General features: G+C 53.1%; 1 protein-coding gene across 1 annotated transcript in view; it reads right to left on the reverse strand.

The window, feature by feature from the left end:
• Window positions 1–8633: 8633 nt before the first annotated feature.
• Window positions 8634–27603, reverse strand: part of ITSN1 (intersectin 1) — a 163900-nt gene continuing 144930 nt past the window's right edge. The window contains exons 31-39 of the mRNA XM_081139006.1: window positions 25068–25251; window positions 22842–22940; window positions 21065–21232; window positions 18176–18388; window positions 16917–17038; window positions 16114–16196; window positions 15492–15575; window positions 14947–15120; window positions 8634–13287 (exon numbers count right to left, since the gene is read on the reverse strand). Of these exons, the coding sequence (XP_080995132.1) occupies window positions 13139–13287; window positions 14947–15120; window positions 15492–15575; window positions 16114–16196; window positions 16917–17038; window positions 18176–18388; window positions 21065–21232; window positions 22842–22940; window positions 25068–25251 (1276 nt within the window). The 3' untranslated portion in view covers window positions 8634–13138. The remainder of the gene's footprint in view (window positions 13288–14946; window positions 15121–15491; window positions 15576–16113; window positions 16197–16916; window positions 17039–18175; window positions 18389–21064; window positions 21233–22841; window positions 22941–25067; window positions 25252–27603) is intronic.

Consider the following 27603-nt stretch of genomic DNA (forward strand, 5'->3'; position numbering starts at 1 on the left):
CTCTCAGAGATTCTGGCCAAAAAGATGTCTCCATTCTAGAATCTAGAGTCTAAAGGCAGCTGCACTAACCAGCTTTCAGTGGGGGCCGAGGTGCATGTCAGAGCTGTGCACTTCGCAAGGGGAGGCAGCCGAGCAGTTTCTCACCTGCTGTTCCCCCTCCACCCCCTCTGAATGGCCACATTTCCTCCCCCACCCAGACAGCAGCTGCTCTAGGGGAAGGGGCCCTGACTGCCAGAAGTCACTGTTCTTTGGCCCAAGTGCCCATTGGTCCTGCCGGTTAAGGCCTCTCCAGCCAGACAGCAGGCTGGGAGCCAAAAGGAAGTGAACCTTTGGCCTCTGTGATAATTCCAATTATTCTGAAATGGCCTGAGAAGATTCTACAGAGACCACCTGGCACAGGTGTGGCTGCTGCACTTGAGCTCACAAAGGAGGCCTGACTGGACCAGAACCTTCGCAGCCACGGTGAAGGGGTGACCCCCCGGAATAGGACCCCTCCGGGACTGTAGAGACCTGGGGGAGAGGAAGAACCTCCACAAAGTTCACTCAACAAGTCTGGATAACCTCTCACCAGCCACCGTCTCCAACTTCCACCGTCTCCAAAAGTCCCGTGAGTCAGAGGAGTGATGCCCTAAGTGAGCCCAGGACCTAGGTTCAGCTGCTCTGCTCCCCCACGGGGACACAGGCCTGGTGGCGGAGGCCATAACTCAGAGCCACCCAGAGGGGCCATTGCCATTCCAGCTGCGACACACCCCAACTTTGAGCCTGGGTCTCTCCCAACTGTCATGGAAGTGGTAACGCCCACGTCCAGGGCTGAGAGAGAAGGCGAGAGTCCAGAGCTTCACAGAGGCCTCAGACGTGCAAAGCTGCTCTTAGTGGTATTAGTTACAGGCTCGGTGACATCTAACTTCTCCGGACCATCTGACCCCAAGGACTGATTGATTAAAATGACACGTAGTGGGCACTGGACAAAGCCCACCTTGTCTTGCCTGCAAAGTCTCCTGCCTCCAAGGGCGTGTTCAGAACTCCTGGTCCCTCAAAGCTCATTATGACTGGCCCCACCAGCCCTCGGGGGAAGCCCCTCCCTAGTATAGGGCCCTCAATCCTGACGTGACAGCCCTGGTCGAAGGGTGCTCTGAGTTCATGGGCGTCTCACGTCAGCTGCCTGACGGCCTAGTGATGCAGGCAGGGCAGGCACCAGTCACTACAGGTGAGGACTGGGTAGCCTGGAGATTTGCTTGGGACCACAAGCTTGGACCGCTGGTGGGTTGCCAGGTCTGTCTTTCCCCTTTTGCTGCTTGTGCCACCATGTCACTCAGCACACCTGGCACCCCAGCCGCCCATCACTGGAGCTAACGAGCCAAGCTAGTCTTAGTTGAGTCCCTGTGTCTCCTCCACTTGTCCCCAGATGCTCCCAATTCACCCACTAACCCAGGTCAGCTGCTCCCTACAGTTTCCCTCCTGTTGGCCCAGAGAAAATAGTCCTCCAGAGAACAACTGCCTCAGGTGGCCGTGCTTGGTCACCCTCCAGGTGTGTTGGACAGCAAGCTGGTTCCTTGCAGAGCTACCCTGGCTGGGCCGAGGCCGGCCTTCTGCAGCTCAGGAGCTCTGCAGGTCTGCGAGCAGCCTGGGACCACTCCCTACCCTGGGCTGGGACCGGTACCCTCCACCCAGTGCAACACTGCCCTCCTCGCTGTCACGTCGGCTGAAATACTGGCTTCCTCATCGCAAACCAGCCATGTAGTCACCTAATGTGACACCTGAGGCAGACACCACTTTGGGGCCTCTGGGTACTTTCCCAGGAGCCAGGAGTGACCAGAATGCTGCGTGGCCCCAGTCCAGGCACCTAATGTTTAGCGAGCACAGGGCCACCCAGCGAGAGAATCCACTTCCCAGCCTCCTTGCAGTATCTGATCGTGGGGAACTAAGTCCCAGCAGATGGAGAGGGACAGGATGTGTGGCCTTGCTGGACAGACCTCAGGAAACTGCTGCTGTCCTCTGAGCTGGCCCCTTGTCCTCGGGCTGGGCGCAGGGGGTGATGGGAGCTGAGGCAGCCACACATCAAGGTCAAAGCCAGGTGAGTTCAAGGGCAGAGCCATTGCCAGCCCTGATCACAGACCTCTGGGCTGTTAACACGAGGGAGAAATAAACCTCTCTCCCTGAAGCCACGGGATTTGGGTCTCTTAAGTCTCAGCAGCTGAGTCTGTTACCTGCCAGCACTCCAGGTTCCCACAGACCCACCTGCCCTCCTCCCCACCCACCTCCTGACTGCAGAGGTCCACACTGTACTCACAGGCATCACACATAGTAAACCCATAAACCAGCAACTTCTGAGACACGTGGCAGCCGATGGACCATTCATCTTCCAGGGACCCCTCCTGCTGTAATACCGCCCAAATTCTTCAGAACCAAGCCCAATGAGCTTCCTGTTGCTTGAGCACTGGAGGTAGGGGGAGTGATGAAATGCCTCAAACAGCACCCTATGCAGTCATGGGAGACTAACCCAGGGACCTGTGCAGTGATCTTCACAGCGCTTTTCACCAAGCGACATCTGAAAGCAACCTAAACATGTAGCCATTCAGAACTGTTTAGGAAATGAGGGTAAACTGACAATGGAATACTGGGCAGTCCACATATATGTATATATATATATATATATATATATATATATATATATATATATATATATATACACACACATATATTACATATATAGATTCTTCCACAACTTGACTGTATTCACACACACACATACACACACACACACATATATACGGAGAAAGAGAGGGAGGGAGGGAGAGGGGGAGAGAGAGAAATTGGATTTAAAGCAATAAAAACAAGTGAGCCCTAGCTAGTTTGGTTCAGTGGTTAGAGCATCAGCCTGTGGACTGAAGGGTCCCGACTTCGATTCCAGCCAAGGGCACATACCCTCGGTTGCAGGCTCGATCCCCAGCCCAGGTTGGGGCACATGCAGGAGGCAACCAATCGATGTGTCTCACATCAATGTTTCTCTTTCTCTCTCTCTCTACCCCCTGCCACTCCCTCTGAAAAGCAATGGAAAAAATATCCTCAGGTGAGGATTAAAAAAAAATTGAAATGATGTATATAAATTACGTAACTGAACTGCCTTCACAGGAGACGTGCTCAATGCATATCAGCAATTAGATCGGGCTCAATGCCCAGTCGGGGGCGTGCAGGAGGCAACTGATCAATGACACACTCTCATCATTGATGTTTCTCTCTCTCCCCCTCTCCTTTCTGCTCTCTGAAATCAATAAAGATATATTAAAAAAACACACACACAAACAATAACAAGAGCATCTGCAACGTGCACACACACGCAGGACAATTAGAGCAATAACGGCATCACATGCTAACATCTATTTTTCTGTGAAAGAGCATCTCCATTAAGTGATTTTATTTTGTGTTTTTCTGTGCTTGCTGAATTTTCTGCATTAACAAGTGTGAATTCTGTAATTAGAGGGAAAACAATAAATATTCTAGGATAAAATAGTGCCTTATGTTGGCTACTAATTTTGCTTAAACAGGTATTATTCACAGGTTTTATATGATTCCTCCACGCATCAGGCTGTGCCGGGGGACTCGTCAGTCTCAGAGAAAACTGGGTACAGTTTGGGAAAGTGATTTATTATTTTCTGTTTTTAATGACATGTAACTTATTTTTTAAAACTTTAAATAATGACCAAGAAAATGGAATAAAATTTTTGTTTTTCAAAAATAGCACCTACTGGTTTAAAAATGGCAGATATGTTGTTTTAGGGTCAATTTTTTAAATGTACTATAACAACTCAACTAGTGTCCAAGCCAAAGAGAACTGAAATAATCTGATCATCTTAGATAATCAGGATGAAACTGGGAGGAACTGCCTTAAAACCTGAACAGGAGAAAATGCCATCACTCATCCATGAAAACAGGTGACAGTAGTATTCAGTGCTGGTTTGCTAACGGCACCTGGAGTTAGCAGTGGAGGTTTGAGTGTGTGGAGCTGTCTGTGGGACCACCTCTTGGTCAGCCAGAGAGTCCCTCTGAGCGTCTGTGAGCCAGTCCCGGCTCCCTGCCCTGCCCCAACCCCCGCCCACAGCCCCACCATTGCTCATGCTACACAACATGGACTTCTCATGATCTTGGAAGTCCTCAGACAGGGAACCGATTCCAACTTCATGCTAACACTTGTCTGAAGAAGGCACAGGAGAGCTGAAAGGGTATTGGTTTGGTTTTTTAAGTTTATTTTTGCATAACTTTCCTTCCACAACTGCAGCCTTATCTGTCGGCCCAGAAAGGAGGTGGGGCAGAAAGAACCCAAAAGAACCCACTGTACAGCTGGCTTTCCTCATTTTATTCGTGAGCTGTGTGAACTTAACCCACGGGTCAGAATGACCACGGTTGCCTGGAAGAGACTGTTTTTAGTTTAAGATACACAGGAATAGTGATCTGTACTGACGTCACTACTGGTTCAAAGAAAGAAAGAAGAAAAAAAACCCGCAGTTACCATGATCTGAATCGGTAAAAGTTAACATTTCATACACAATAAGGTGCCAAAGAAACACTCCAACAGCAAAGCTAACCACAGCTTCTTTAAACAGAAAAGAAGCCTAATGTTTGGACCCCCCTTCATCCAATTTTAGACAAATACATAATTCTATAATTTATAACAGTGTCTAGTAATTTTTAGAATTCCACTGACATTACATACCAGACAATATAGTCTCCCTTTATGGAAAATGAAACAGTACCAATATTTGGCAACAAAAGTATATTACAATCAACAGGACATTCCTCAGGGAGGGCGGCTGAGTCCTACAGGGCAGAGCTGTGAGGGGAGCCCTTCACCGCCAGCCCTGGGACCACCGGAAACACCAGGAACTCACATCAGGGTTGATACAGTCTCCTAACTGGAGTGAAGCCGTATTCAGCTGGCTTTTGTCCCGATTTTGGAACCACCAGGGGGAAGTTGACTGGCTGCTTCATTCCCACCCACAGCCCTACTGCTGCCCCAGTCAAGAGGGTATGGGGCTAAGAGAAGGGAATGGACCTATGCTGGTACCAGAGCATAGGTGAGGGACCGGAGCTCAGGTGTCCTGGTGGCCTGGGATAGCCTCCCCAGGTGACGAACAAGAAGCTCTCCAAGCAGCTCTGCCTTTGGGAACAGTCAGCTACATCCACATGGACAATTCCTTGAGGGGACTGCAGATTACTTGTGTGACCACAGATTCCAGGAAGCTTCTGGAAAGCACAGCTCCCCATGCCCCTAGAGTCCAGGAAGCCATTTGGACTCCAGCATTCACAGATCTCAGTCCACCAAAAAGCGATTTCTCTGCAGTTGGCAGCATTGAGCAGCATGCAGCTTGTGGACAGAAACATTGAAAACCTAACTCTCACTCCCCAGACGTCCTTTCAAGCTATGGCCCTAAACTTTCCACAAACAGGGATCCACATGCAACAACCCCATCACACCAGGACCTGACTAGTCTCACCTTGGCTAGTTTCACCACCTGCTGAGAGAGGCTCAGGCCCCCAGATGGCTACCTCCCCAAATGACTCCTGAATGCATCTCTTGGAGTTTAGACACTGCGTTTCATGGGGTTTTGCATTCCATTCCTCCCTAGCTGGCCTGCAGGGACATTTCTGGTGGCCAAGTAGAGAAGGCCTGTGCCCCAGAAACAGTCTGGACTTCTGACCCTTTCCTGGGAAGGGGAAGGAAAGGGAAGGGGAGGAGGCCTCTTGGCCCCGGGATCTTTGTCAGGGACACGGGCACCAGGAGGCTGCTCTGTGATGCCAGGAGCAGCTTCATCAGAAACCCAAGCTTCACCTTCAACCCATCGGCTGTGCAACAGTGGAGATGGGGAGATGCCCAGGAAATTCCACCGACAATGCGAATACTGATGAGATGTACTGCTCCATCCAGAAAGGGAGCAGAAGTGGCTGGCCCTGGAGTCAGATCACCCCCATGATCTGATCAAGCATTTTCTACTCCTAGAATAGGTTTTAAATTTTTCTATAGTTTTATGCACTTAAATTAGATCCCTAAAATATTCTCATATACACAGAAAAATAATCTCTCAATGAAAAAGCACGTTACAATAAGTTAAATATTTTTTACTACGGAATCTGCTAGCTTTTGCTACACTTGACAGCATACCTCTTACACACCATATACACATTTAGTCATGGACAGTCCACACACACAGCATGAGGAACCAGGTAGAGCTCAATTTCTTTGCTCTGTGGAGTGGGTTCTGCACGTTTCTTAGCTGGAGACACACAAAATGCAGGACACCAGGAGCTGGGGGGAGGGGGGAGGGGGGGGAAGATGATCAGCCACAGGACATTTCTGCGGCAGTTTCTCATCTGTATACACGTATTTACACAAAGGCCGACAGCCTACACGTGAGGGTCCAGAGCTCAAGTAGCTAAGGCAACACAGCATGGATCCTGTGAGTGCCAACTTCCCTGTCTCTGCAGGGCTGAGAGGGGCAGGGGTAGGGACCAGCAAGGGGCAGATTTCAGCTGGCCGGGGCTTCAGAGGACAAGGTCTGAAGCTGGTTTCACAGTTGAAAGATACTTGGGCTATTGGCAAAGTAGGTTTTAAAAGCATGTGTAGAAGTAAGTATTACCAAAGATCTGGCTAGAAATGTCTACTTTCTGACAGTAAGTCATTAGCAGATGACATTTTAAGAGTGTTGCTTGGTGACACGTGCATCCAAATATTCCTTCAAGAAAACGAATGCTGACGTGATACCCATTAAGTGCCTCTAGGAACGCTTCTGAACTTTAAGTAGCTTGGAAGGTGCACTGCACGTAGAAACAAAGTCATAATTTGCTACTTCGTTCAAAGTGACACAAATCCAGATGAATCTGCAATTCTGTCAACAGTTTTACTTAATGAACGTTGTAATCCCAGACAGAACTGAGAAACAGAGGACGAGTTATTGCTCTGTGTGTAGAACTGAGACTGGTTTGCAAAGAGCAAGCAGGGCCTGCAAAAGTTTGGAGCGGCCAGCCCAGGGCAAGGAAAAGCCTGTGAAAGCAACAAGCCTGGGGCAGCAGGATCAACTCCATGATCGATCCTGCCTCCAGGAGCTATGGTCTTCAGAATGTGAGGCTCCTCATGCAGTGGGTCTGTCCTCTCTCCTGACATCGCCCTACTCAAAAGCCATAGGTGGGATCCTATGGGGCAAGCTCAGCTGGAACGTTGCTGCTGCTCAGAAGCAGGTGCCCTCCCCCCTCCCCAACATCTGTGGTCCATTTGGCCCAGCAGGACAGGGAGGACATTTCTCTCCAGGGGATGGTGATGAAGGAGCCAGTGTCCAGCCCCTGGGGAAGGGGTGCTGAGCATGCCCTCTACTCCCCCATTACTCTGAAGGCAGAGGCTGGAAAAGCTGGCCTGTCCCACCAGGAAAGGGGAGAAAAGCCACCAGTGGGTGACGAAAGACCAAAAGGAAGGGTTTTATTTCAAATTAGCAGGTTCAATAGTCAAAGTTCAAAGGCCTTTTGGTGCCCTGTGGTGCACCCGGGACTGGAGCCCTGGCGGCAGGTGGCTCCTTCTCTGGTCTCCGGGTGCATCTGTAACAAGGGGCTTGGGGCTTGTCCCCTCTGACTAGTCCAGACCATTTAATGAAATAAAAGCAAAGTCTATCAGCCAAGCTCTCCACAACCTGCCAGGGAGGCTTTACAGTCAGAAGACATCCGATGAAGCCCCAACCGAGTCAAGAACTGACTGAAAATACAGTGTGGCCTCATGGGCATGTGACCTGCGCAGCCACAGGGACCCTGTGCTTAGAGGGGCCCACACTGGTTAATTCTCAGCTGTCACCACCTCTAAATTACTAACAATTGTGAACAAGGAACCTCGCAGTTTCATTTTGCACTCGGTCCACAAATTATATAGCACGTCCTGAGCATGACTATGGGAGGGTCAAACCAACCTGCTTCCCCGGTGCCCATGCAAACACACACTCACAAACACATCCCACAGGGGCTTCTGCATCCCCCAACAGTTCTGCACGTCAGAGACTCTGAGCAGACTGTCACCCAGTCCGTAGAGAGAGGTCCTTCTTGGGGAGCGGAGGCCAACCCCAGCCAGCCGGAGATCAGCCCAGCAGTGGACACCTTTACAGTACACCTGAGGCCCCTGTACCTGATCACAGGGGCGCTCAGCAAATCAGATTCAGAGAAGTAGGGAAGGCTAATGAGCCCGTACAGCCCCAAACCCCCACAGCAGCAGAAGGCTGTCACTAGGTACTCCCAGGAGTGCTGGGTTCAAGTCCTACACCAACCCTACCTTCCTGCCCTCTCCCTCCATCAGCCTCAGACCACCAGCAAGTTGGTCCTGTGATTCACACACCAGCAATGTCTTGGAGCTGCAGTAGGTGGAGCCAGAACCCTGGGATCCACCAGAGGGAACTACAAGCTTCCGAAGGGAGATCGCCCCTAGTGGCAGCAGTGGGTAGAAAGGCCGCGGCTGGCTCCTCACTCTGGTTCCTGTGTCACCCTTTGCCCTGCGCCCACATTCTGTTTAGACATAGAAACAGAAGGGAGTGAAGGATTGGGCATAAGAGGAGAAACGCAAAGAAACACAGTTTTAGAAACAGACGCACAGGAGGTTTTTTTTTTTTCAAATGATAAAAGTACAAAACCAGGGTTCCTAGAAGAAAAATATACATTTCTACCACTGCATAAAAAGAAACCCTGCTTACTGGTCAATGCTCAGTATCAAAGAAATGCCTAAGTTTTTCAAGGCTAACTGAACAAGCCCACTTCTAACCAGTTTTAGTGGTGGGCTTTGAATGCTAAAATATTGACACTATTCAGGTGGTAGTAACAGTATAAGCTGGTATAGGAAATAGAACAGAATCTTATTAAAAACAGCTCACAAAACACCCCGACGTAGAGACACGTTAACCCTGAAATACAGCAACCACAGAGTGTCAAAAATTGTTGTGGTAAGTACTGCCTGGTCCCTGGGGCCAGAGGGAAGAGGGAGGAACTGGATGGATCTGCATGTGGCTACAATAATTCTTTAGAGGTGGAGATGAAATTTTACAAACTGTTGAATGTTATTTAAATGACTTAAAATTAGATCTACAGTTAGGCAGCCCCCTCCTCCCCCCCAGCCTCCCTTCCCTGGGAGGGTGGCCTGGCTCAAGATGGAGACTCACTGAATGAACATGACCGAGAGGTCACTGAGAGATGTAACCCAGTGACAAGACTTTCCAATGTGCTGGCACCAGGTTTCAATGCTCCCAAGACAGGGAGCTGCTAGGTGTTTTCTCTCCTTCAGTGGGTAAGCTTTCTGGGCTCATCAGGCACATATCTGGCTCCTGAAGTTATCAGGCTCTGCACTGTGGTCATCCTGGATCTGACAGTGCAGGGGGAGGAAACAGTGTTCTAGGACTTTCCTCTATTTACACAATGCTAAGTAAGGACCCCACAGAATACGGCTGGGGTCGAATTCTCATGGAGCTGTTCCCAACAGTGAGGAGAAGCACCCAGGGAACAAAGAGAAGGAGGCATTGCTTTGACCAAATTCCTCTTGGGGTGCCTCAGACCCCCACTGACGCTACAGCACCTGCAGGCAGGAGGACACCACCAGCTGATCTGTGCTCATGGCCCCCGTCTGGGCGGGAGGCTCCAAACCTGCAGAGCCAGTGCCTCCGAGGAGCAGACCCCCCACTAACAGCCCACTGCCGAGGCTGAGACGACCCTGCCACCTCAGTGTTCAGCTGTCCCTTTCAAAGCGCCAGTGTTGCTGCAAAGCTCATTCCAACTCTGAAGATAAGGGAGCTGAAAATAAAACACAACCGGATAAGAAAAGAAAAAGATGAAAAACCTACATCCTGTTTCCAATGGGAATTCCTAGAACTGCTGCACACACAAAACAAACTTTCCTCTCATGAATCAGAAAGGCCCAACCAGCCAGAAAAAAAAGATTTGGAGTAGACAGGTCTTCTCACACACAGCACTGGTTAAGCTCCACAATATACTCCAAGGGCTCCCCCTCACTAAAACCAGGAGTACCTGGTCCACTCCCGCTTGCTCTCCAGCCCCCGAGATTCTAGGATGCCCTGCTCTGTGTGAGCCGGAGTTTTGTGCTCACCCTGCCAGCTCCTGCACAGACAGCAGACCTGCAGTCATCCCTCATCCTCCTGACCTCACTCTCACAGGAGGACACCTGGGCTTTGGGTACCAGACCACCAAGACAAGACACAACGCAGGTGGTCCACTTACCCATTTCTGGGAGGTAAATCAGCAGTTAAATTCAATGCTCCTCAACCAGATGAAATCAGCTACTTTCATACACATAGGTCATGCTTAAGTTGTTCGCAAAGCAAAGCAGAAACGCGTGCTCTTTCTAACATCACTGTTTTCTGGGAGCACAGCAGTCTCCTTTGCCCTCAGTACACAGGGACAGGTCATCCAAGCGTCAAACAGGCGGGTCCTGGGTCTGAATGAACTACATCTCCCTAACGGTCATGGTCACAGCTCTCCTGATTCCAGAAGAAGATGCTGCCTACCTACATGCTGAGACAGTGTCAACCAGAGACCCTGCCCCAGAGGGACCGGGACATGGACTGTCCCTTCAGGATTGCTGGTCTAGGAAGCCTCAGCTCAGGGCTCCTGTCCTTAGGGCCCAGCCCTGTGAGAAGAGCCCCTGGCTAGGCTACAGGAGGCCAAGGCAGCCCAGAGAAGACGGAAGTGGGCAGGGGTGTCTAGAGGGCAGGGGGTCAGAATGCAGGATGCAGAGGCCTAGAGAAACCCTGTCTTGAGAAAGCAGAGAGCTAGGTGACAGGTACTTATCAGTGAGGGGCACTGCCAGGCAGCCAAAAAGGCAGAAGGAAGAAACAGAGAGCTGGAGGCTCTATGCACTTCCTACCTGCCTCTACCCCCGACATGCCACAAGTCACAGCAGCATCTGTGGACCAGCCACACTCACCCCAAAGGACGACCAGCCACAGTACAGACCACACACTGAACTGCTGCCCTGGAGGCAGCACGGGGACACTCAGCAGTCACTTGGAGAAAGAGACTCACACATTCCTTTTCATGCTACACCCATACAGGACTGAGCAGGTAGCCTCGTGGACGTAAAAGGGCAACATGTGTCATTGTGCACACCACACACCCCCAAGTAGATGGCGATGCCCAATGTGGACATGCAAAGAACGTCAATGAGAAGAGGAAGAACAGAGGGAAAGGGCTGGAATGGTGACCCAACACCACCCTTTATACCTCCCTACCACAGTAACATCCTTCATAAACGCAGGGAACAGCCTGTACTGGTTACAGAAATAGGAAAGCATGAGTTATGCATCTATTTATGGATTTAATTTAAAAGTTTCTTAACATCACAAAATAGAAACTTAAAGTATCTTGACCAGGTTTCCCTTTATGAGATGGTAAACAAAGGCATGCCTGGAGTTCAACCCGGCCTAGAGTGGGTCCAAGTTGAAAGTTTCTAAACTAAAGGGGTCTCCTTGTTTCAAAAAATACTTATGTCTGTTGTTCTTGATACAAAATTCTACACTATTTCCAATAAATAATAAAGTGTTTTTTTAAAGTATGAAATGTAAACGTTGTTGCCCTTTCCAACACACATATTTTAAAAACTGCCTGAGCTGTGACAGGGCTCTTGCAGGAAGTAGTGACACATTCGGTTCCCAGCACAGAGGAGACTCTGCACGGTGTGGCCACTGTCACCACTGAAGCACTTCTACACCCCTATAGTCTAAGGACCTACGATCACAGAGGATGTTGTCCGGCACGGGAAGGCTAGACTCCAGGACCAAGGGGATGTGCAAAGGACATGCATGACCCCAGTGAACCGGGATTCTGAGAACATCAACATGCGGACAAAACATTACCCACACATTTCATGAAAAAATCAGGTTATTATCTCGTTAACCAGCCCACTGCCTGGCATTTAAGGGGGAAAATCACAGAACTCAAACCAGACAGCTTGTCACATGGTCATACATCCTGACTGGCAACCAGCACGTGGATTTCCGTCACGGAGAGGGGAGCTGTGTCATAGAGTAGGGGGCAGTCTTGGGTCTTCCTCCTGGACTTACGGGGCTGCAGCTCCCAGGCCTGACCCTCCACATGATGCATGTCCTTCACATTTTTCCACCTACTTCCAGATTGTCGATTTTTCTTTTCATGCCCTGGAGATGCCTTTTTGGGGAAGGTACCAAAGACAACTACTGAAATTTCCCATGACAGTCAGGATCCAGCATATTTGAGCAAGAACAGGCTCAGAGCTGCCCACCAGTGACAACTGTAATGAAACATCACAGGACCACCCAGCCAAAGAGTTTTTAACTGGGCTGGCAACCAGGACCCAATGGCATCGTAAAGCAGCCTTAGCAAATGACCTACAGTGATACAACCCAGCAGAGAACAACTGTAGGTAATAAGATCCTTAACCATCTTCCACGCTTCCTGGAATCAGAATACAATCACCTGATCAGAGCCAGCAATCATTTTCATTGACATCTATCAATGGAAGAGACTGGAAGGCCCTACCTACCCACCTGCTGGAATCTTCCATGGACCAGCTCCTCAAAAGTGAGCCAGTGTCCAACAGGAGACCACCTCCAAGTGATCAGATCCAAGGCAGCAGTTCAAATAAGATCCAATGGGGGGATGAGATTCTAGAGCAACGGTGGGACCACAGTAATTTTTTTCTAAACACACCAAGGACTAGGTCAAGGAGCCTACGGGGGGGGCTGGTGGAGGTAAGAAATAGGAGGGTTACATGAGTTCTCCAAAAATACAGACACTGCATTTATAAATTATTTTACAGTAACCAGAACCATTCCTCAGGCCCAGGGACAGGCCAGACTCCCAACCACACCTTGCTGGGAGCTACAGGATTGCAAAGACCCTCAAAGCCGAGATGAGACCTGCAGCAAGGTGAGAGGAAAAGAGAGTTTTGTTTCATAAGATGGAAAGTTGTTTGGGGAAAAGGATTGTCGAGAGTTACTCCTACAATCATTAAGGGGCATTTCTTCACTGTCCCGTTGCCCTGCGGCTGACCCAAATGGTCTTAGGAAGCAACACCATTTCCTGATGGCATCTGCTGGCCCTGGCTGGAGCCCTGACGCACACCCTGGGCTGCTCCCTATGGCTCGTCGAAGAGCTGAAGGTCCAAGCGGACCACAATCTCTCCCGTGGGAACTTCATGCAGCAGGAGACACTTGGTCACTGGACCCTTGGAACCCTGGTCCCTCTTGATGTCGGCCACGCGGATCTCTGTCCGACCCAAAAAATCTGAAAAGAGAACGAACAGACCTGCTCAGAGGGAGGATCCCCCCTCTTCAAGGCAGGCATCTGGCATATTGGGAACTTCCCAGTGAATCGCTACACTCTCCCTTCGAAAAGGTCAGCTTACAGGAACCCATGAACTAGATGACAAATGGAGCAAAAAGAAAGGGACACAGCAGGGCATGGAGGAGTCTAAAAGGAGTGAAAACACACACCACATCTTCCCCCACACCTGGGGCCTCCAAAGGGTGGTAAGCTGCCTGGGAGGTGATGCAACAGCAGGTGTCACATGAGCCGCACAATTTGCAATGTATGTGAAATTTAAGGAAGTCACCCAGAAGACAGACAACTACATCTGGGACAAAAACTGGACGGTCATTTCTGCCAGAGGCTGTCAAAGGAGTATTCTCTGTGAAGTTACACCACTTTCCATCAAATATTGTATGTCAGCCTGAGCAGGGATGAGAACACGTTTAAACGTTTTAGGTGCTGTGCAGATACAGAGTGTCTCTAAAAAATGTATACACACACTTGGGATAATTATAAAAGCAGTGTTTATTAAAATACATTTCCTTTTCAAAACTGAGCTATCAGCTGTTACAGAGTGTATACATTTTTGGGAGACACCTTTTCGTGATGGCGTTAAAGGGGCCTCCGGACCATCACCTCCTTCATCTATTCATGTTATTTATTGCAGTGTCCTGTGCCCCAGGCACTCTGTACAGTTAACAGCCTTCCCTCAACACTCCCGTTGAAAACCTGGGAGGTTTTCCAAGTGGGAAGACACGAGTTTATTTTGCCCCCACGTGCATTTCATGGAAATAATCTCTTAGGTAAGAACAATATCAGGATGTTCAACATACGCCCTAGTGCAGCTGCCACTGTGTCATGATATTTCACTATTTAAAAAGAAGCTCAATTTAACCTCAAACCCTCACTCAGCAGAATGAAAACCGACAGCGAAGAGCCCAGACGAGAGTCAGACGGGCCTGGCCAGGCTCTGACCTCCAGCCAGCTCGTGACCGTCCTCACACAAGCACAGCAGCAACTAACGCACAGTGACAAAATCCACATGAAGGTACTGAAAGAGCGACCTGAGCCTTGCGCAGGCCATGCTAGCATCAGACGCTCACGCCCAGCCCGTGATTATCCTCCTGGGAACAAAGTTAAGTCGAGACTGTCATCTTTAAACTTACCTTCTGATTTTTACTGGGTTGAGGAAAAGGAAGAGAGTTCCTTAGAGTCACTGGCCAAACCCATTCTTTTGTAGGCTCAGAGCAGAAACAGAAACACCGGTGGAAGGAAGGAAGCACCCAGCACAATTCCATCCCCTTGATTAGCCAGAAATGTCACTAAAGGACACCCACGGATCCTACCACACCTGCTGCCGCCGACGGTCTTGCTCGGCTGGCTAGTTTTATCACTGTGGCTTTGGCCAAGGACTAATGAACGGGGCTGAGGCCTTGGGGCCAGCTGCTCTGGGGTTGCACAGGACCGCACTGTTTGCCTGGGGAGCTTTGTCACCTGCTCTGAGATGCCCAACACAGGGCAGCCTCCTCCTGCGCTGACCTCACCTCTCTGGAGGGAAGCCCAGGCCAGCCTGGCCCTGGGTTTCCACGCAGAACACGCTTGCCCAGGAAGGCGGGGCAGGGAGGGAGGACTCACCGTCTGGGGAGAACTGGTCCCTCTCGAACACAGTGATGCAGAGGACCTCCTGCTCCAGGTCCCTGATGAAGAACTGGCAGTTGGAGTTCCACTTGGGGTTGAGGGTGTCCTGCATGGTCTTGGTGATGTGGCACTGGGAGCCCATGGTCACCTCGCAGTAGGGGTTGCTCTTCCCTGGGGGGGGACAGGCCGGATGACTCCTGCCGGGGGGGGTCACCACGAAGGGGGCCCCACCCTCTGCGCGGCGGCCACGCGTGGGGTCCAGGGGAAGCTCCCTCCCAGCCTCGTACTTCAGCGGAGCACAAATCCCGGGGGGCGGGGGTGGAAGGGGGGCCGTGGGCTCCTCGCACCAGCCTCAGGCTGCGCCATGCCCGCCGGGACACGGCGGCCACTCGGGCCCTGGGCAGCGGACCCGCGGGAGGGGCGTAAGGGGGCGAAGCTCAGGTTCCCCACCAGTGCTCGGACAGCCCCCCTAGAGGGATGCGGGGCGACGGCCACTGCGCCTCCGACCGAGGGCCGCGGGGGGCGGGGGGGCCGGTGCTCACCGTGCGACCGGCAGGGCTTCAGCTCGATGCCTTCGACCACGTTCACCATCAGCCGTCCAATCCCCGTCGCCCTCTGGGAGCGGACTGCGCGGGGCGGGCAACAGGGACTCGTTCCACCCGCGCGCTCCCGCCTGTTCGCCGCGCGCCGCCTCGCCCGTGCTGCGCCCTCGAGGGCGCGTCTCCCCTGCCTTCCCCAGTGCTGCTTCCTACGCCGGGGTCTGCCCTCTGCCCCACTCTGCACCCCATTCCGCACCCGCTCTCCCTCCCTCACTGCCGCCCGTCTCCTGCCTCTGCCCTCAGGCGCACCTCACGCGAGGGATTCGCGGCCCACAAGCGGCCCCGTGCCCGGCCTCGCGGGAAGCCCTGGTCTCGCGGGAAGCCCTGGTCTCGCGGGAAGCCCTGGCCTCGCGGGAAGCCCTGGCCTCGCGGGAAGCCCTGGCCGCCCGGAAAACCCTGGCCTCGCGGGAAGTCCTGGTCTTGTGGGCCTCGGGGGATGCCCTGGCCTTGCAGGCCTCCAGGGAAGCCCTGGTCTCGCGGGAAGCTGGGCCTCCCTGGAAGCCCTGGTCTCGCGGGAAGCCCTGACCTCCCGGGAAGCCCCGGTCTCGCGGGAAGCCCGCCTCACCCAGGTAGGCCTTCTCGCGCTTCTTCTTCTCCGTCTCGATGTAGAGTTCCGAGGCGGCCTTGATCTTCTGCACCCAGGCAGTCCTTGGGAAGGAAAAGACAGAAGGTGCCGACAGGACTGGGGGAGGCTCGGGTCGTTCCGACGCGGCTCCCGGGACTCTGCCTGGGACGCTCGGCCCGAGCTGGGGAAGGAGGCCCGCGCCCCGCGGTCAGGCGAAGGGCGGGCCCTGTGGGTGCCCGAGGCCGCCTCGCTGTCCCCGAGAAAACCGCGTCCCCGCCGTCCCAGCGCCGCCGGCCCACGGCTCCCGGCCCCGGGGCGGCGTCCCCGTGTCCCCGCGCCAGGCCCAGGCCCAGGCTCTGGAACGTCGTGGCCGTGGGTCCAGTCACCGCCGGGCGGGTCTGACTCCCTCGGCCCCGGGGCAGCGCCCTGGAGACGCGGCTGGAGCAACGTGCCCACGCCCGGGGCGCAGAACGCCCGCCCCAGGGAGCCGCCGCCGAGGGGCGCGTTTCACGGCCTGCGAGCCCCGCGGGGGACCTGCGGCGCCGTCTCAGAGGAGGCCGACGTTTTCTACCCCAGAGTCTCAAGCGACGCTAGTTCCAGCTCCTCTTATTTGCAGACGTTCGTGCCCTGTGTCAGACCTCCTCGGGGCTCTAGAAGGAAGCATTGGGACCCCCCGTGTCCCCTGCAGCCAGACAGGGTGGCACGCAGCTGGGGAGCGTGGGCACCTGCTGAGTAATTAAATGCCCCACGTGGTGCTGCACCTGGCGGACCCGGGTGCGGGCCGGGGAGGGGGCCGGGCTTACCTCTCATTTATGCTTTCTGCTCGAAGGGTGTAGACGCGGTCGATGTGGGAGATGTGGAAGATGGGCTCATCCCCAGACGGGTCGGTGGGTAATTTTACTAGAACCTCATTTAGGAAAATGGGCTGGAAAATAATGCACGGGCATTAGAAAACCAGACGGGTGTCCGTGAGTGCCAGTGAACTCTGCGTGTGTGTGCGCGTGTGTACACATGGACACATGAGCCAGACCGCGTGTGACTGTGCGTGTGCAGGTGTATGTACATTGTACAGTAAACTAGTGTGTGCGTGTGTGTGTGTTGTAGTAAACTCTACCCGGATAATGATTTTGTGTTAATGCCAGCTTTCATGTGTAACAAATTATAAACATGGACACACACACACACATCCCATTTTGCAGGTATTTTTAAGTCCTTCAGAATATGAACTGATCTGTTTTTCCTGCAGCATATCCTAGTCGGCAAACAGCCTCCATCAGCTTTATCTCCAAGCGATTCCCTCCAGAGATTTTCATACAGAGGTGCTAGGGACAGTCTACATGTGTACGTTGTTTGTGGTTGTGTTCTAAAGTAAAGCCGCCTGTTGCTTCAGAGAAAATTCATCTATCAGAACACCCCACAGAGACAAATTTAGAAAAACAATTTCCCATGACAAGAACACACACACAGCCATGCAGGTAGGAGCAGGTGAAATAAACAGCTTAGGGAAATCTCTACATGGGGACTGTTTAGATTGGCTGGAAAAGGTGCGGGGTATAGGTGTTTCAAGCTACCTTGAAAAGTTTGGAGGGGGACCTGGGAATGTTCAAAAGGTGGGCACCTTCCCCATGCCTGCCTCATCTGCACACTTGACCATGAGCCCCATCAGGGCAGGGTGTGCCTGCATCAGGGCTGGGGGACCCCACTGGGCAGCTAATGGATGTTCATCAATCACATTGACCGTTTTTCCCTTCCTGGTAGTACAGGCACCTCGGAGATGCTCTGGGCCTGGTTCCAGACTACCGCAATGAAGTTATAATCGTTTTGCTGGTGGAGGTTCTTGCCTTCAACTTGTCAAAAACACAATTTCTGTGAAGCTCAACAACATAAAGCTCAAGAAAAGGAGGTGTGTCTGTACTAGAAGTGACCATCAGTCACCCTGAACCCGGGTCACCCTCGCCTTCCCCTCCACACCATCGCCCCAATCCTGACAATACTCTGACTCCTCTTGGAGACATCCTCCCCTGACACCAACCCTGCCAGTGCAATCTAGAACCCAACTTACTGTTTTGTACATTTTGTACTGCAGGTTGGACTTGGGGCTGAAGACCTTATCAGTTCCAGAAGAGCCCAGGGGCTTTATGATCTGGGTGAGCAGGAGGAAGTCATTGAAGAGGAAGCCATACAGCTCCTTGTTGCTCTTGGCCTTGTACAGTTTCCCGCTGTGCAGAAACTTGCGTGGCCCCAAGCAGTTGGTCACTGAATTGAAGACAAGTTGCTGAGAAAGGAAAACAAAGCCAAAAAGATAGGATGGAGTTAGGTGATGTTTCGATGTTGGGGTTTCTGCATCTGAAAGTGTGAGCTCCATCAGAATCTGGGGCCGGGCCTCAGCGCATCTGTAGCTGAGGCTCAGAGCAAGGACCTTGAGAGTATCGTGCTGAGCAAAATAAGTCAGAAAAGGTTAAGATCCATATGATTTCATTCATGTGGGATGTAAAACTGAAAGCAACAAATGAACAAGGCAAAAACTCACAGACAGCAGGATGGTGGTCACCAGGGGAAGAGGGTTGGGGGCTAGTAAAGGGTAAAGGGGGTCAAATACATGGTGATGGACGAAGATGTGACTTTGGGCAGTGGGCACACAATGCAGTGGACAGATGATGTATCATAAAAATGTACACCTGAATTCTATATAATCTTACTAACCAATGTCACCCCAATAAATTTAATTTAAAAAAATTTTAAGTACTCGTTGGAAGAACTTGAGCAGTACGAAACTCAGTGGTGCTGAGTGACACCTCAGAGCCAAGCAGAATAGGCACTTGTTGGTGCAAATCAACCCCACCCAACTCTGGTCCTGAAACATGAAGAGGATAATACTCTTCCTGCCACTTCCCAAACCTTAGAGATGGCCCTGAGTGCTGAAATGCAGCTCTGTCATCCCACCGGGCTCCATTTTGTGCTCTATCATCCCCCCCAAACTGGCTCTGTGATCTGTCACCCCACACACACACACTGGCTCTATGATCTTATGCTCTGTCATTCCCCCCACTGGCTCTATGATCTTGTGTTTTGGCACACACACCCCAGCCACTGGCTCTATGATCTTGGGCTCTATCATCCCCCCTAGACACTACGCATATGAGCAGGTTCTGAAGGGCTGAGGAAGACTGAGGCAGAAATAACCTCACTAAGGCCCCCTTTTTTGACAGCAAGGGGGAGCCTGAGAGGGGGGAAGGCCACAGCTGTGCCCAGGCAGTGATATGATCCAGGCAGGGGTCATAGTCCCCACGTGCCCACATTCGGGCTCCGGGGAGATGGTCCACCCAGCGACCTTCAAGGCTGAGGCACTCTCCAGAAGTATGAACCTTACAGAGCTCCCTGAGGAGAGTATCTGTGGGGAGGTGACGAGGTTCATGACATGCATCCCCCGAGAGGCTGACTTCACTGTGGGAGGAAGAATCAGTGGTGCCTCTGTGACCAGAGCCTGATGGGCACCAGGGGAGAGTGGCCACTCTACCTCGCTCTCAGGTACAAGAAGGAAGGAGGCCTCCAACCTCCCACCAAGGCTCTGAGGTATCCAAAAGGCTAAAGGGGGCACCTCAGCTGGAGCCTTCAAAGGATACTCTCACCCTTCGTATGAGAATGGGTGCCTGGAAGTCATTCTAGCCCTTTTTCTTGCCAGAAGAGAGGTCAAGCCACTTGGGGACAAAAACCAAGAAAAGGCAACTTGGGTCACAAAAGGGTGGTGACATTCACTCACCTTCTAAGGTTAAGGCCTCCAGTGGGCCAGGCCAACACTGAACACACACGAATCAGGAACGGACAAGAATGTCAAGAACAGCATTTAACTGAAACTTAATCACTGGTAAGTGTCCAGAGCAGGGTCAGGAAACAAGTCAACGTGCCCATGAACACCCTGCAGGCAAAGCGGGAGCTGTGACAACAACGATGTGTCTCTTTCACGTGGATGGTTCTCTCCCCCCCACCCCTTCCCTCCTACTCTAAAAATCAATGGAAAAAAATATCCTCAGGTGAGGATTAAAAAAAAGAAATTTTCAGCTGCCAAAAACAGAATAAAAACGCAAACCTTGGATGATAAGCCCTGAGCTGGCTTTGGCCATGAGAGTCCCTCTTGAATCTGTGACCTTGAGCTTCCACTTCAGTGGCTACATGGGGTGCAAAAGACAGAAGCCGTATCTAGGGCTCGTGAGTGAAGGATCCAACAGGAGATCGCGAAAAGCTGAACCCCAGAGGAAGAGCGACAAACTCAAGCACAGGATGAGCAAGAAAACTGGACCTCGGTGTAAGTGGGAGGGAAAAAATGCCCCTGAGAATGTGTAACCACAAGGCAGCTCTCACAACACAAGTTTGAAGCACAACTCACACAACTAGTGTGATCCCTCAAACCCCTCTATACTTAATTTAGGGTGATCCTGGTGGCAACCGTCGTGGAAGGAACGCAACGTCAGACCACAAAGATCCCACCGATGAAGTTCCCAAGAACATTGAGCTCACAATAAAAAGTCACAGCGCATGCAGAGAAACCGCCCGTGTGGCGAGGGCTGGCAGAAACAGCAGACGAGAGTGAGATCCGAACGTTAGATACGGAAATTATCAGGCTTGAAACATACAGGATTATGTTTAAAATGTGTTAGGAAGTAAGTGAGAAGCATGGCCACTTGTGCAAAGAATACGACACTGGAAAGAAACCAGCAGATTAGAGAAAATAAGTAGAACTGCTGGAAACAGAAAAGAAAATAACTAGAATCTAAAAACTCAGTGGATGGGTTAAATAGCAGATTAGAAGCAGCCAGAGAGAAACTAGCAAGCTGTGGGCTGGAGAGGGGGCGGTCCATGCTCTGTCCCCCTAGGGCTGGCTGCAGAGGCTCAGCAGGCCGGGCTCAAGGGTCCGGGCCCACCCCCACCCTCACCCCCACCCCCGGCGGCTAACCTCAGACAGGCCTTCACACTGCACGTGGGCTTGGATCCACTCCAGCCGGTCGGAGTTCTCCTTCTCCCGAACCCCCTCATTCACCTGGGAGCACAGCTCCTCCGCCTTCTCCAGGGCAAGCCTCAGGTGGCTGTGGTCGGGGTGGTTCTCGGGAGTGTTTTCCAGGATCTACGGGGAGACCAGAAGGCACAACCTTAGGGTGGGCCCGAGGTTCGCTGTCCCGGAGGCCTGGCCAGCGGAGGTGCTCACGGCTCAGACCTCTCCTAATGGTGGACACAAGTCACTGCGGCAGTGAGCACGCACCTCTGCGAGGACATGGAGCTCGAGGCCACTCCTTTGTGTCAGGGCTCCCTTGCAGGACAGGGGTGCCACATTACTTACACTTGGGGTGTGACAGGGCAGTGGCTGAAGCAGGGCAGTCATGCACCCGCATGGATTTCTCCCAGGAGAGCACCTCTGTCCTGGGTCCCAGCACAGCAGCAGGTGTCTGTGCACCTCGGGGCCTGGGTGCAGATGGCTGTTTTCCTGGATGGACCACCCAACCAGCGCCTGTGATGACGGCTCTGCAGCTGGACCTCCTGGTGGGAGTCCCTGCTCTGCCCCAGCAAGCGTGACATGGGCCAGTCACACACGTGCTCCGAGCCTCAGTTTCCTCTTGAAATATGGGGACACTGCTAGCACTCCTGATAAAGCTGTTTAGAGGAGTCAATGATTTATACAAGTGAAGCACTTTGCCAAGTACCTGGGCTTTAGCAGGTGCTCAATAAATGAGAGCATTACCACCAGGCTCTCCAAGGACCTGGAGGGCACTAAAGGCAATCCTTATGGGGAAAGACCCTAAGAACAAGGAGACCACTTGCAGGGGAGGGAGATTTGTCACGTATAAGGGGACTGAGCAAATTATCAAACATATGGAGGGAATGAGCACCAGGCCTCTCGCAGAGAAGGAGGTTGTGAATCTACGGAAGGAGGGGGCCTAGAATCACTACTGCGATGTCAGAACAGGAGGCATTGGTGCGAAGTTGGGGTTTTAATATGCATAATTACACACCCAGGTTGATCTCCAAATAAATGTGTATACACTTGTGCATATGTAAATGTGTGTTTGAATATTTATGCATACATATATTTCCAGACTCTGCCACCGAGAGACCCAAAGGCATCACCACAGGGCAGCAGTGAGCACACCAGGTCCAGATCTGGGCCTCAAATTCCCCCCCGAGGGACCAGCTCTGAAACCTCTTGGGAAGCTGTCCCCTGTGGTCACACAATCCCAGCTCAGGGGACGTGTAAGATGGGGACTCTGAAGCCCTGATTGTTTTCCTCTTGGTGTTGGCTTCTTGAAGTGGCAGGAGGACCACCACCATCAGCTAGCAACTATCGTATCTCACAGCGGCTTCCCGAAGGTGGCAGGGATTCGATTTCTATGTTCTTCTCAGAAAAGTCAAGGCTTAAAGTCGCCGTGCCTGTACCAGGGAGAGAATCAAGGTCTGGGCTCTCACTTTCCAGCTTACAAGGTAGAAGCCACTTGGTGGCGCAGCTAAAGGTCGCGCGTTATTAGCTCTTTCCATGAATTATTAGCTCTTTCCACGTATTATTAGCTCTTTCACGACAAACAGCTCCTCCTTCCGAGTCACCACGCAGATGCCTCCACACCCTGTTGGTATATGACCTCCACCCAACAGATGGCGGTGTGCTGGCTGGGGACATGCCCAGGGCCCTGGCGCCCTGGATGCCGAGAACGCACACCCGCACTTGAAACACAGGCTGTACTCACATTTTTGATGATCAGAGGGTATCTGGTCACCCGCTGCATGGGCTTCAGTATGAAACTCGAGAGCGGCATCCCTTTGCAGCGAGGGTCCATTGCCAACCTCTGCAACAAGAGATTTCTTTAATGCCCTTAAGAAATCGGACCCAGCCGGTGTGGCTCAGTGGTTAAGTATTGACTCATGAACCAAGAAATCGAGGTTTGATTCCTGGTCAGGGCACATGCTCGGGTTCTAGGCTCGATCCCCAGTGGGGGGCGTGTAGGAGGCAGCTGATCAATGACTCTCTCATCATTGATGTTTCTCTCTCTCTCTCCCCTTCCTCTCTCTGAAATCAATAAAAACATTTTTAAAAAAAGAAAAGAAATCTGCAAACCCAGTCGGGGACTGATGCTATTGGATGTCCCACCCCCGAGGTGTCTCATTTCTCTGGACCACCCCTGGGGAGCCTGGAGTGGGGAGGGCCTGACCGGTTATCCTGGTCCAGGACAAGGCCCTGCCCAGGGGGAGGACCAGAGTCCTGCAGGTGTGACTCAGCCGCCAGGTGAGCCCCTGCTCTCCAGATTCCTTCCTCGAGACTCACAGTTCCTCACTCAGAGATGAGATTGGAGACTATTTCTCCTGGATATCTGCAAAAACTTCCTAACACCCCCAGGAACAAGGAGGGTCACAGACTATAGGGTCAGAATGAATTCCCCTAAGTCCCTGGATGCGGGGCAGGGGGGCTGGAGGTCATGGACTGTTTTGGGTGGGACCTGTACATGCCCTGGGAGTCCCAGGCAGTCGGGGACAGTGGAGCTCAGACAGAGGGGTCAAGATGGGTTTCAGGCCGGTGGGTCGTCTCCACCCAGGACTCCTCAACTCTTTCTTCCACCACTTTTGCCAGTTCTGTCTGGAGGACAAGAGTCCCTCTATCCCCAGAAGGTGATCCTATCTACGAGTCCCTGGGGTTGCATGGTGACAGCGCTCGAAGTTTCTGGTTTTATGCCGTGACCTGGGCCCCCGGCCCCAGGAACCGCCGGCATCTGAACCTGCTCCAGCCGAGGACGTCATTACGCCGGGACACCCGCGGTCAGCAAAGGCTTGTCGAAATCCCACAGGGGTGAGATGGGGAGAGTGATGGGGGCGGGGGGAGCGAGAAGGGGCAGCAAGCCCCCTCCCTGGGCTGGAGTCAGCATTTCCCTGAAGTCCAAGGGCATCCAGTGATGCACTCGTCCAGCCTGTGCCTGAGGACGTGCCCTTGGCTGAAACCCCAGGTGGCCCGTGGCACCCAGCAGCCTGGCATCTGCTCTCCAGTCTGCTCCCCCCCCCCAACCTCTTAGCAACATTTCTCCTCTTGGAATGACTAGAATGCCCGACTTACTGGCTAGCAAATGGCAGCATTTAACGCTGAGAAATGCCGGGGGGTGGGGGGGAAGAGCAAATGTACATGATGCTGTGGCCAAGAAGTGACAGCGGGAGGAATCTCCCAGCGCCAGCGCTGAGCAGGGGAACGGCCTGCCCCCAGGTGCACCGGGTGCAAAGGCAAGCCTGCCATCGCCATTACTATTTTGCTATCTGTTCATCAAAACGAACCTACTTAACAGAAGTTATTTCATTCTCTTATTTTTTTCCTCTGAGAGAGGCTGTGGGGCCAGGCAGGGACCCACCCGGGCCAAGGCCAAGTCCCAGGGCAGCAGACCCAGGGCCTGGGGCCTCCAGCAGCGCCATCCCAATGTCCCCTCGCAGACACCTGGGTCTCTAGACCCCTGTTATCCCCCGAGGCAGAGGTCCTGGCGCATCACACTCACCCCCACAGGCTGCCTGGAGTTTGAGCCCATCGAGAAGAACCAATGGGCAAAGAACAAAGGGCCCATTGGGACTACCGGCCACTCCCTGTGCGGGTGAAGGGCAGAGCCCAGCGGACACTGGAGGGCACTCAGGTTGGTCAGAATAGGAAACCCGAGACCCACCAGCCCTCCTGAGCCTGACAAACCAGATGGACAATTCAGACCTGAGTGCAGACACCACCACCAGCGCCTGGCAAGCCTCCCCGCCCCCCACCGCCCCTGTGGTCACAGCCACACCTGCCCGCCAGTGCCGCCCCTGTGGTATAGCCAAGACCTCAGTCCCTGCCGGTCCCTGTCAGTCTTTAGCAGAAATGTGCACATAGACATTTGAATTTGCCCCCGACACACCCAGTGCCCGAGCACAGCCACCCGGGGGCGGGGTCCCGCCCAGCCCGGGCTCCTTACTTTGACGAAGTCCTTGAAGTCGGGGGCCTCGTCCGTCTTCTGCTGGATGAGGGCCGCCCCGTTGAGCTGGCAGCTGCAGAAGCGGATGTAGGGCTGCATGTGGGGCAGCTGGGCCGTCAGGATGTCCCCGATCATCTTCACAGGCATCTTCTCCCCGGACATCTTCTTGCGAACTCGCAGGGCTCTGTGCGGAGACACGACAGGTGAGGCCCCGCCATCACGCTGGCTGCTGGGGACACTGCACACTTCCAGCCGGACAGAAAAAGCCCGAAGGCCACTAAAGGGCCTATATGGGAAGCAGGGGCAGAAAGAGACACGAGTCTAGCACTATAGGGGGTGTCACCGAGCATTTCTCTTTGGCATGATGGCTGTTTGCCGGCTCTTGGGCATAAATCAATTTTTCTTATGGACTAATACGGGATCATTTCTTCGGTTACTCAGACAGGGTCCCTGTGTCAATGTGTCACTTTACAGGTTATCTGTGATGAAGGACCCAGCTGGTGTGGCCCCGGCGCTGAGCCTGTTTCTGGGCCAATCCTGCTCCAGGGACATGCAGGCTCATTTTCAGACTCAACAAAACATAACTAAGATGGTAAATCAGTTACCACAGGAAAATAATCCTATTTGTTCCCCAAAGCCAAGTAGGAAGGATGGTCTGAACCATCTGCCCCAGTCCCTGCTCCATCCCGGTGGCTAATTTGAAGTTCCTTTGATGAAGAGGGGTTCTGAAGACATAAGCCTGTGAATGAGAACAGACCAATGGACCCAGACGGTTTATGTCCTGGAAGCCAAGAAGGGACGGGGGGGGGGGGGGGGGCTTGGGAGGTGTCTGTTCTGGGGTCCAGCTGCAGTCTGAGTGTTCAGGGCCATGGTAGCCAGGGCCGCGCATCCCACCCTTCTTCCAGCTCTAATAGGTGACCCCCAACACTGGAATCTAGAAAAGGACACTGAGCTTCTACTCGGCAAGGACAGCAGTGCACTGGGAGGGCAGGGCCACAGATGAGGCCATGAGTGTGTCCCGCCTGCCCTACTGACCATGGGGGGGGTGAGTGGGTGGGTGGGGGTGGATGGGTGGGTGGGGGGGGTAGATGGGTGGGTGGATGGGTGGGGGGGTGGATGGGTGGGTAGATGGGTGGGTGGGTAGGTGGGTGGGTGGATGGGTGGGTGGATGGGTGGATAGGTGGGTGGATGGGTGGATAGGTGGGTGGGTGGGTGGACTGATTGGTGGATAGATGGGTGAGTGGGTGAGTGGATAGATTGATGGACAGATCAGAATGTTATGCTATATGATTTTAACCTAAGGGTGAGAAGATATCACTGTGAATTCCTTTGACTGCCTTCATGGCCATGGGTAGGACTATACAATTCCAAGGAGGTTCTGCAATATTAGTATTAGTCTTAAAAAACTTCAGATGCCTTTATTTTCTTTCTCCTACATTTTTAAAGAAAAAAAAATCCTTGGACTAGGCAAGCAAGCCAAGGAGAGAAACTTTAGGGACAATGAGTGTCAGGGTCTGAACAATTAGCAGGTGCCCTTGTGGGGAGAGGTCAGCGCTGGCTGCCCGGGCTGAGGAGTGGCAGCTTGGTGCCCTCAGGATGGCCGGCGGCCACTGCCTGTGGCGGGAGCCGGTGGGCAATGCCACCGATTTGGGGGCTCTGAGTAACCATGTTACAGACTTGCTATGGCGGAAACAGGAAGAAATCCCCTCATTCCGTTGCCTTCCTCTGAGGAGCAATATGTTCTCTCTGCAAGTACTTCCACTCGCCTCCTTTTTAAATGATGGGGAGACAGGAGAAAAGGAAGGTGACAGGGAGACCGTCAGACTCAGGCCGCCCGGGAGGAGGCAGACCTAGCAGGGCCCTCCTGGGACCAGGCGCCCGCGAGGTTCCCTGGGGGGCTCCTGGGGTGCCCTGCTGCACAGGTGAGACTGGGAGGACCGGGCCTGAATGGGCTTGGACACAGGTGTCACCAGGCCCAGGGTCACCAGGCTCAGTTGCTGCAGCGCAGCCGTCCCTCTGCTGAGCTGATTCTTGATCTCATCCAAAGGCCTCCGGACCCGAGGCCCTGAACTGCCGTGGGAATCAGCCAGCCGGAGAGCAGGCCAGAGGGCGCTCGGGGGGTCCGAGGGTGCTCCGGGGGGCCGAGGGCACTCGGGGGGGCCGAGGGTGCTCGGGGGGGCCGAGGGTGCTCGGGGGGGCCGAGGGCGCAAGGCTCCCAGCGCTCCAGCCTGCAGGCCAAGCGCCCCGTCGGGAGAGCTGGCCTTGAGCAGCATGTCCCATGTGTCTATACATTTTTACATACATTACATACTATCCCTAACTGTTGGGGAAACTGAGGCACGCAGCAATGGAATGACGTGACCAAAGTCCCACAGCTAACAGGTGACAGAGGCAGCCCTTGAACCCAGGTGATGAGCCCCCAGAGGCTGACGTTCATGAGCCCTGCTCGTGGACAGTGGGCACGGAGCCCCGGACCCCGGCACAGCCGCTCTGGGCCCTGCCCTGTCCCCCCGGGAGCAGCTCGCCCCATCTCCAT

Source organism: Miniopterus schreibersii, assembly GCF_964146895.1.
Source record: "Miniopterus schreibersii genome assembly, chromosome: 5".
Taxonomy (NCBI): domain Eukaryota; kingdom Metazoa; phylum Chordata; class Mammalia; order Chiroptera; family Miniopteridae; genus Miniopterus; species Miniopterus schreibersii.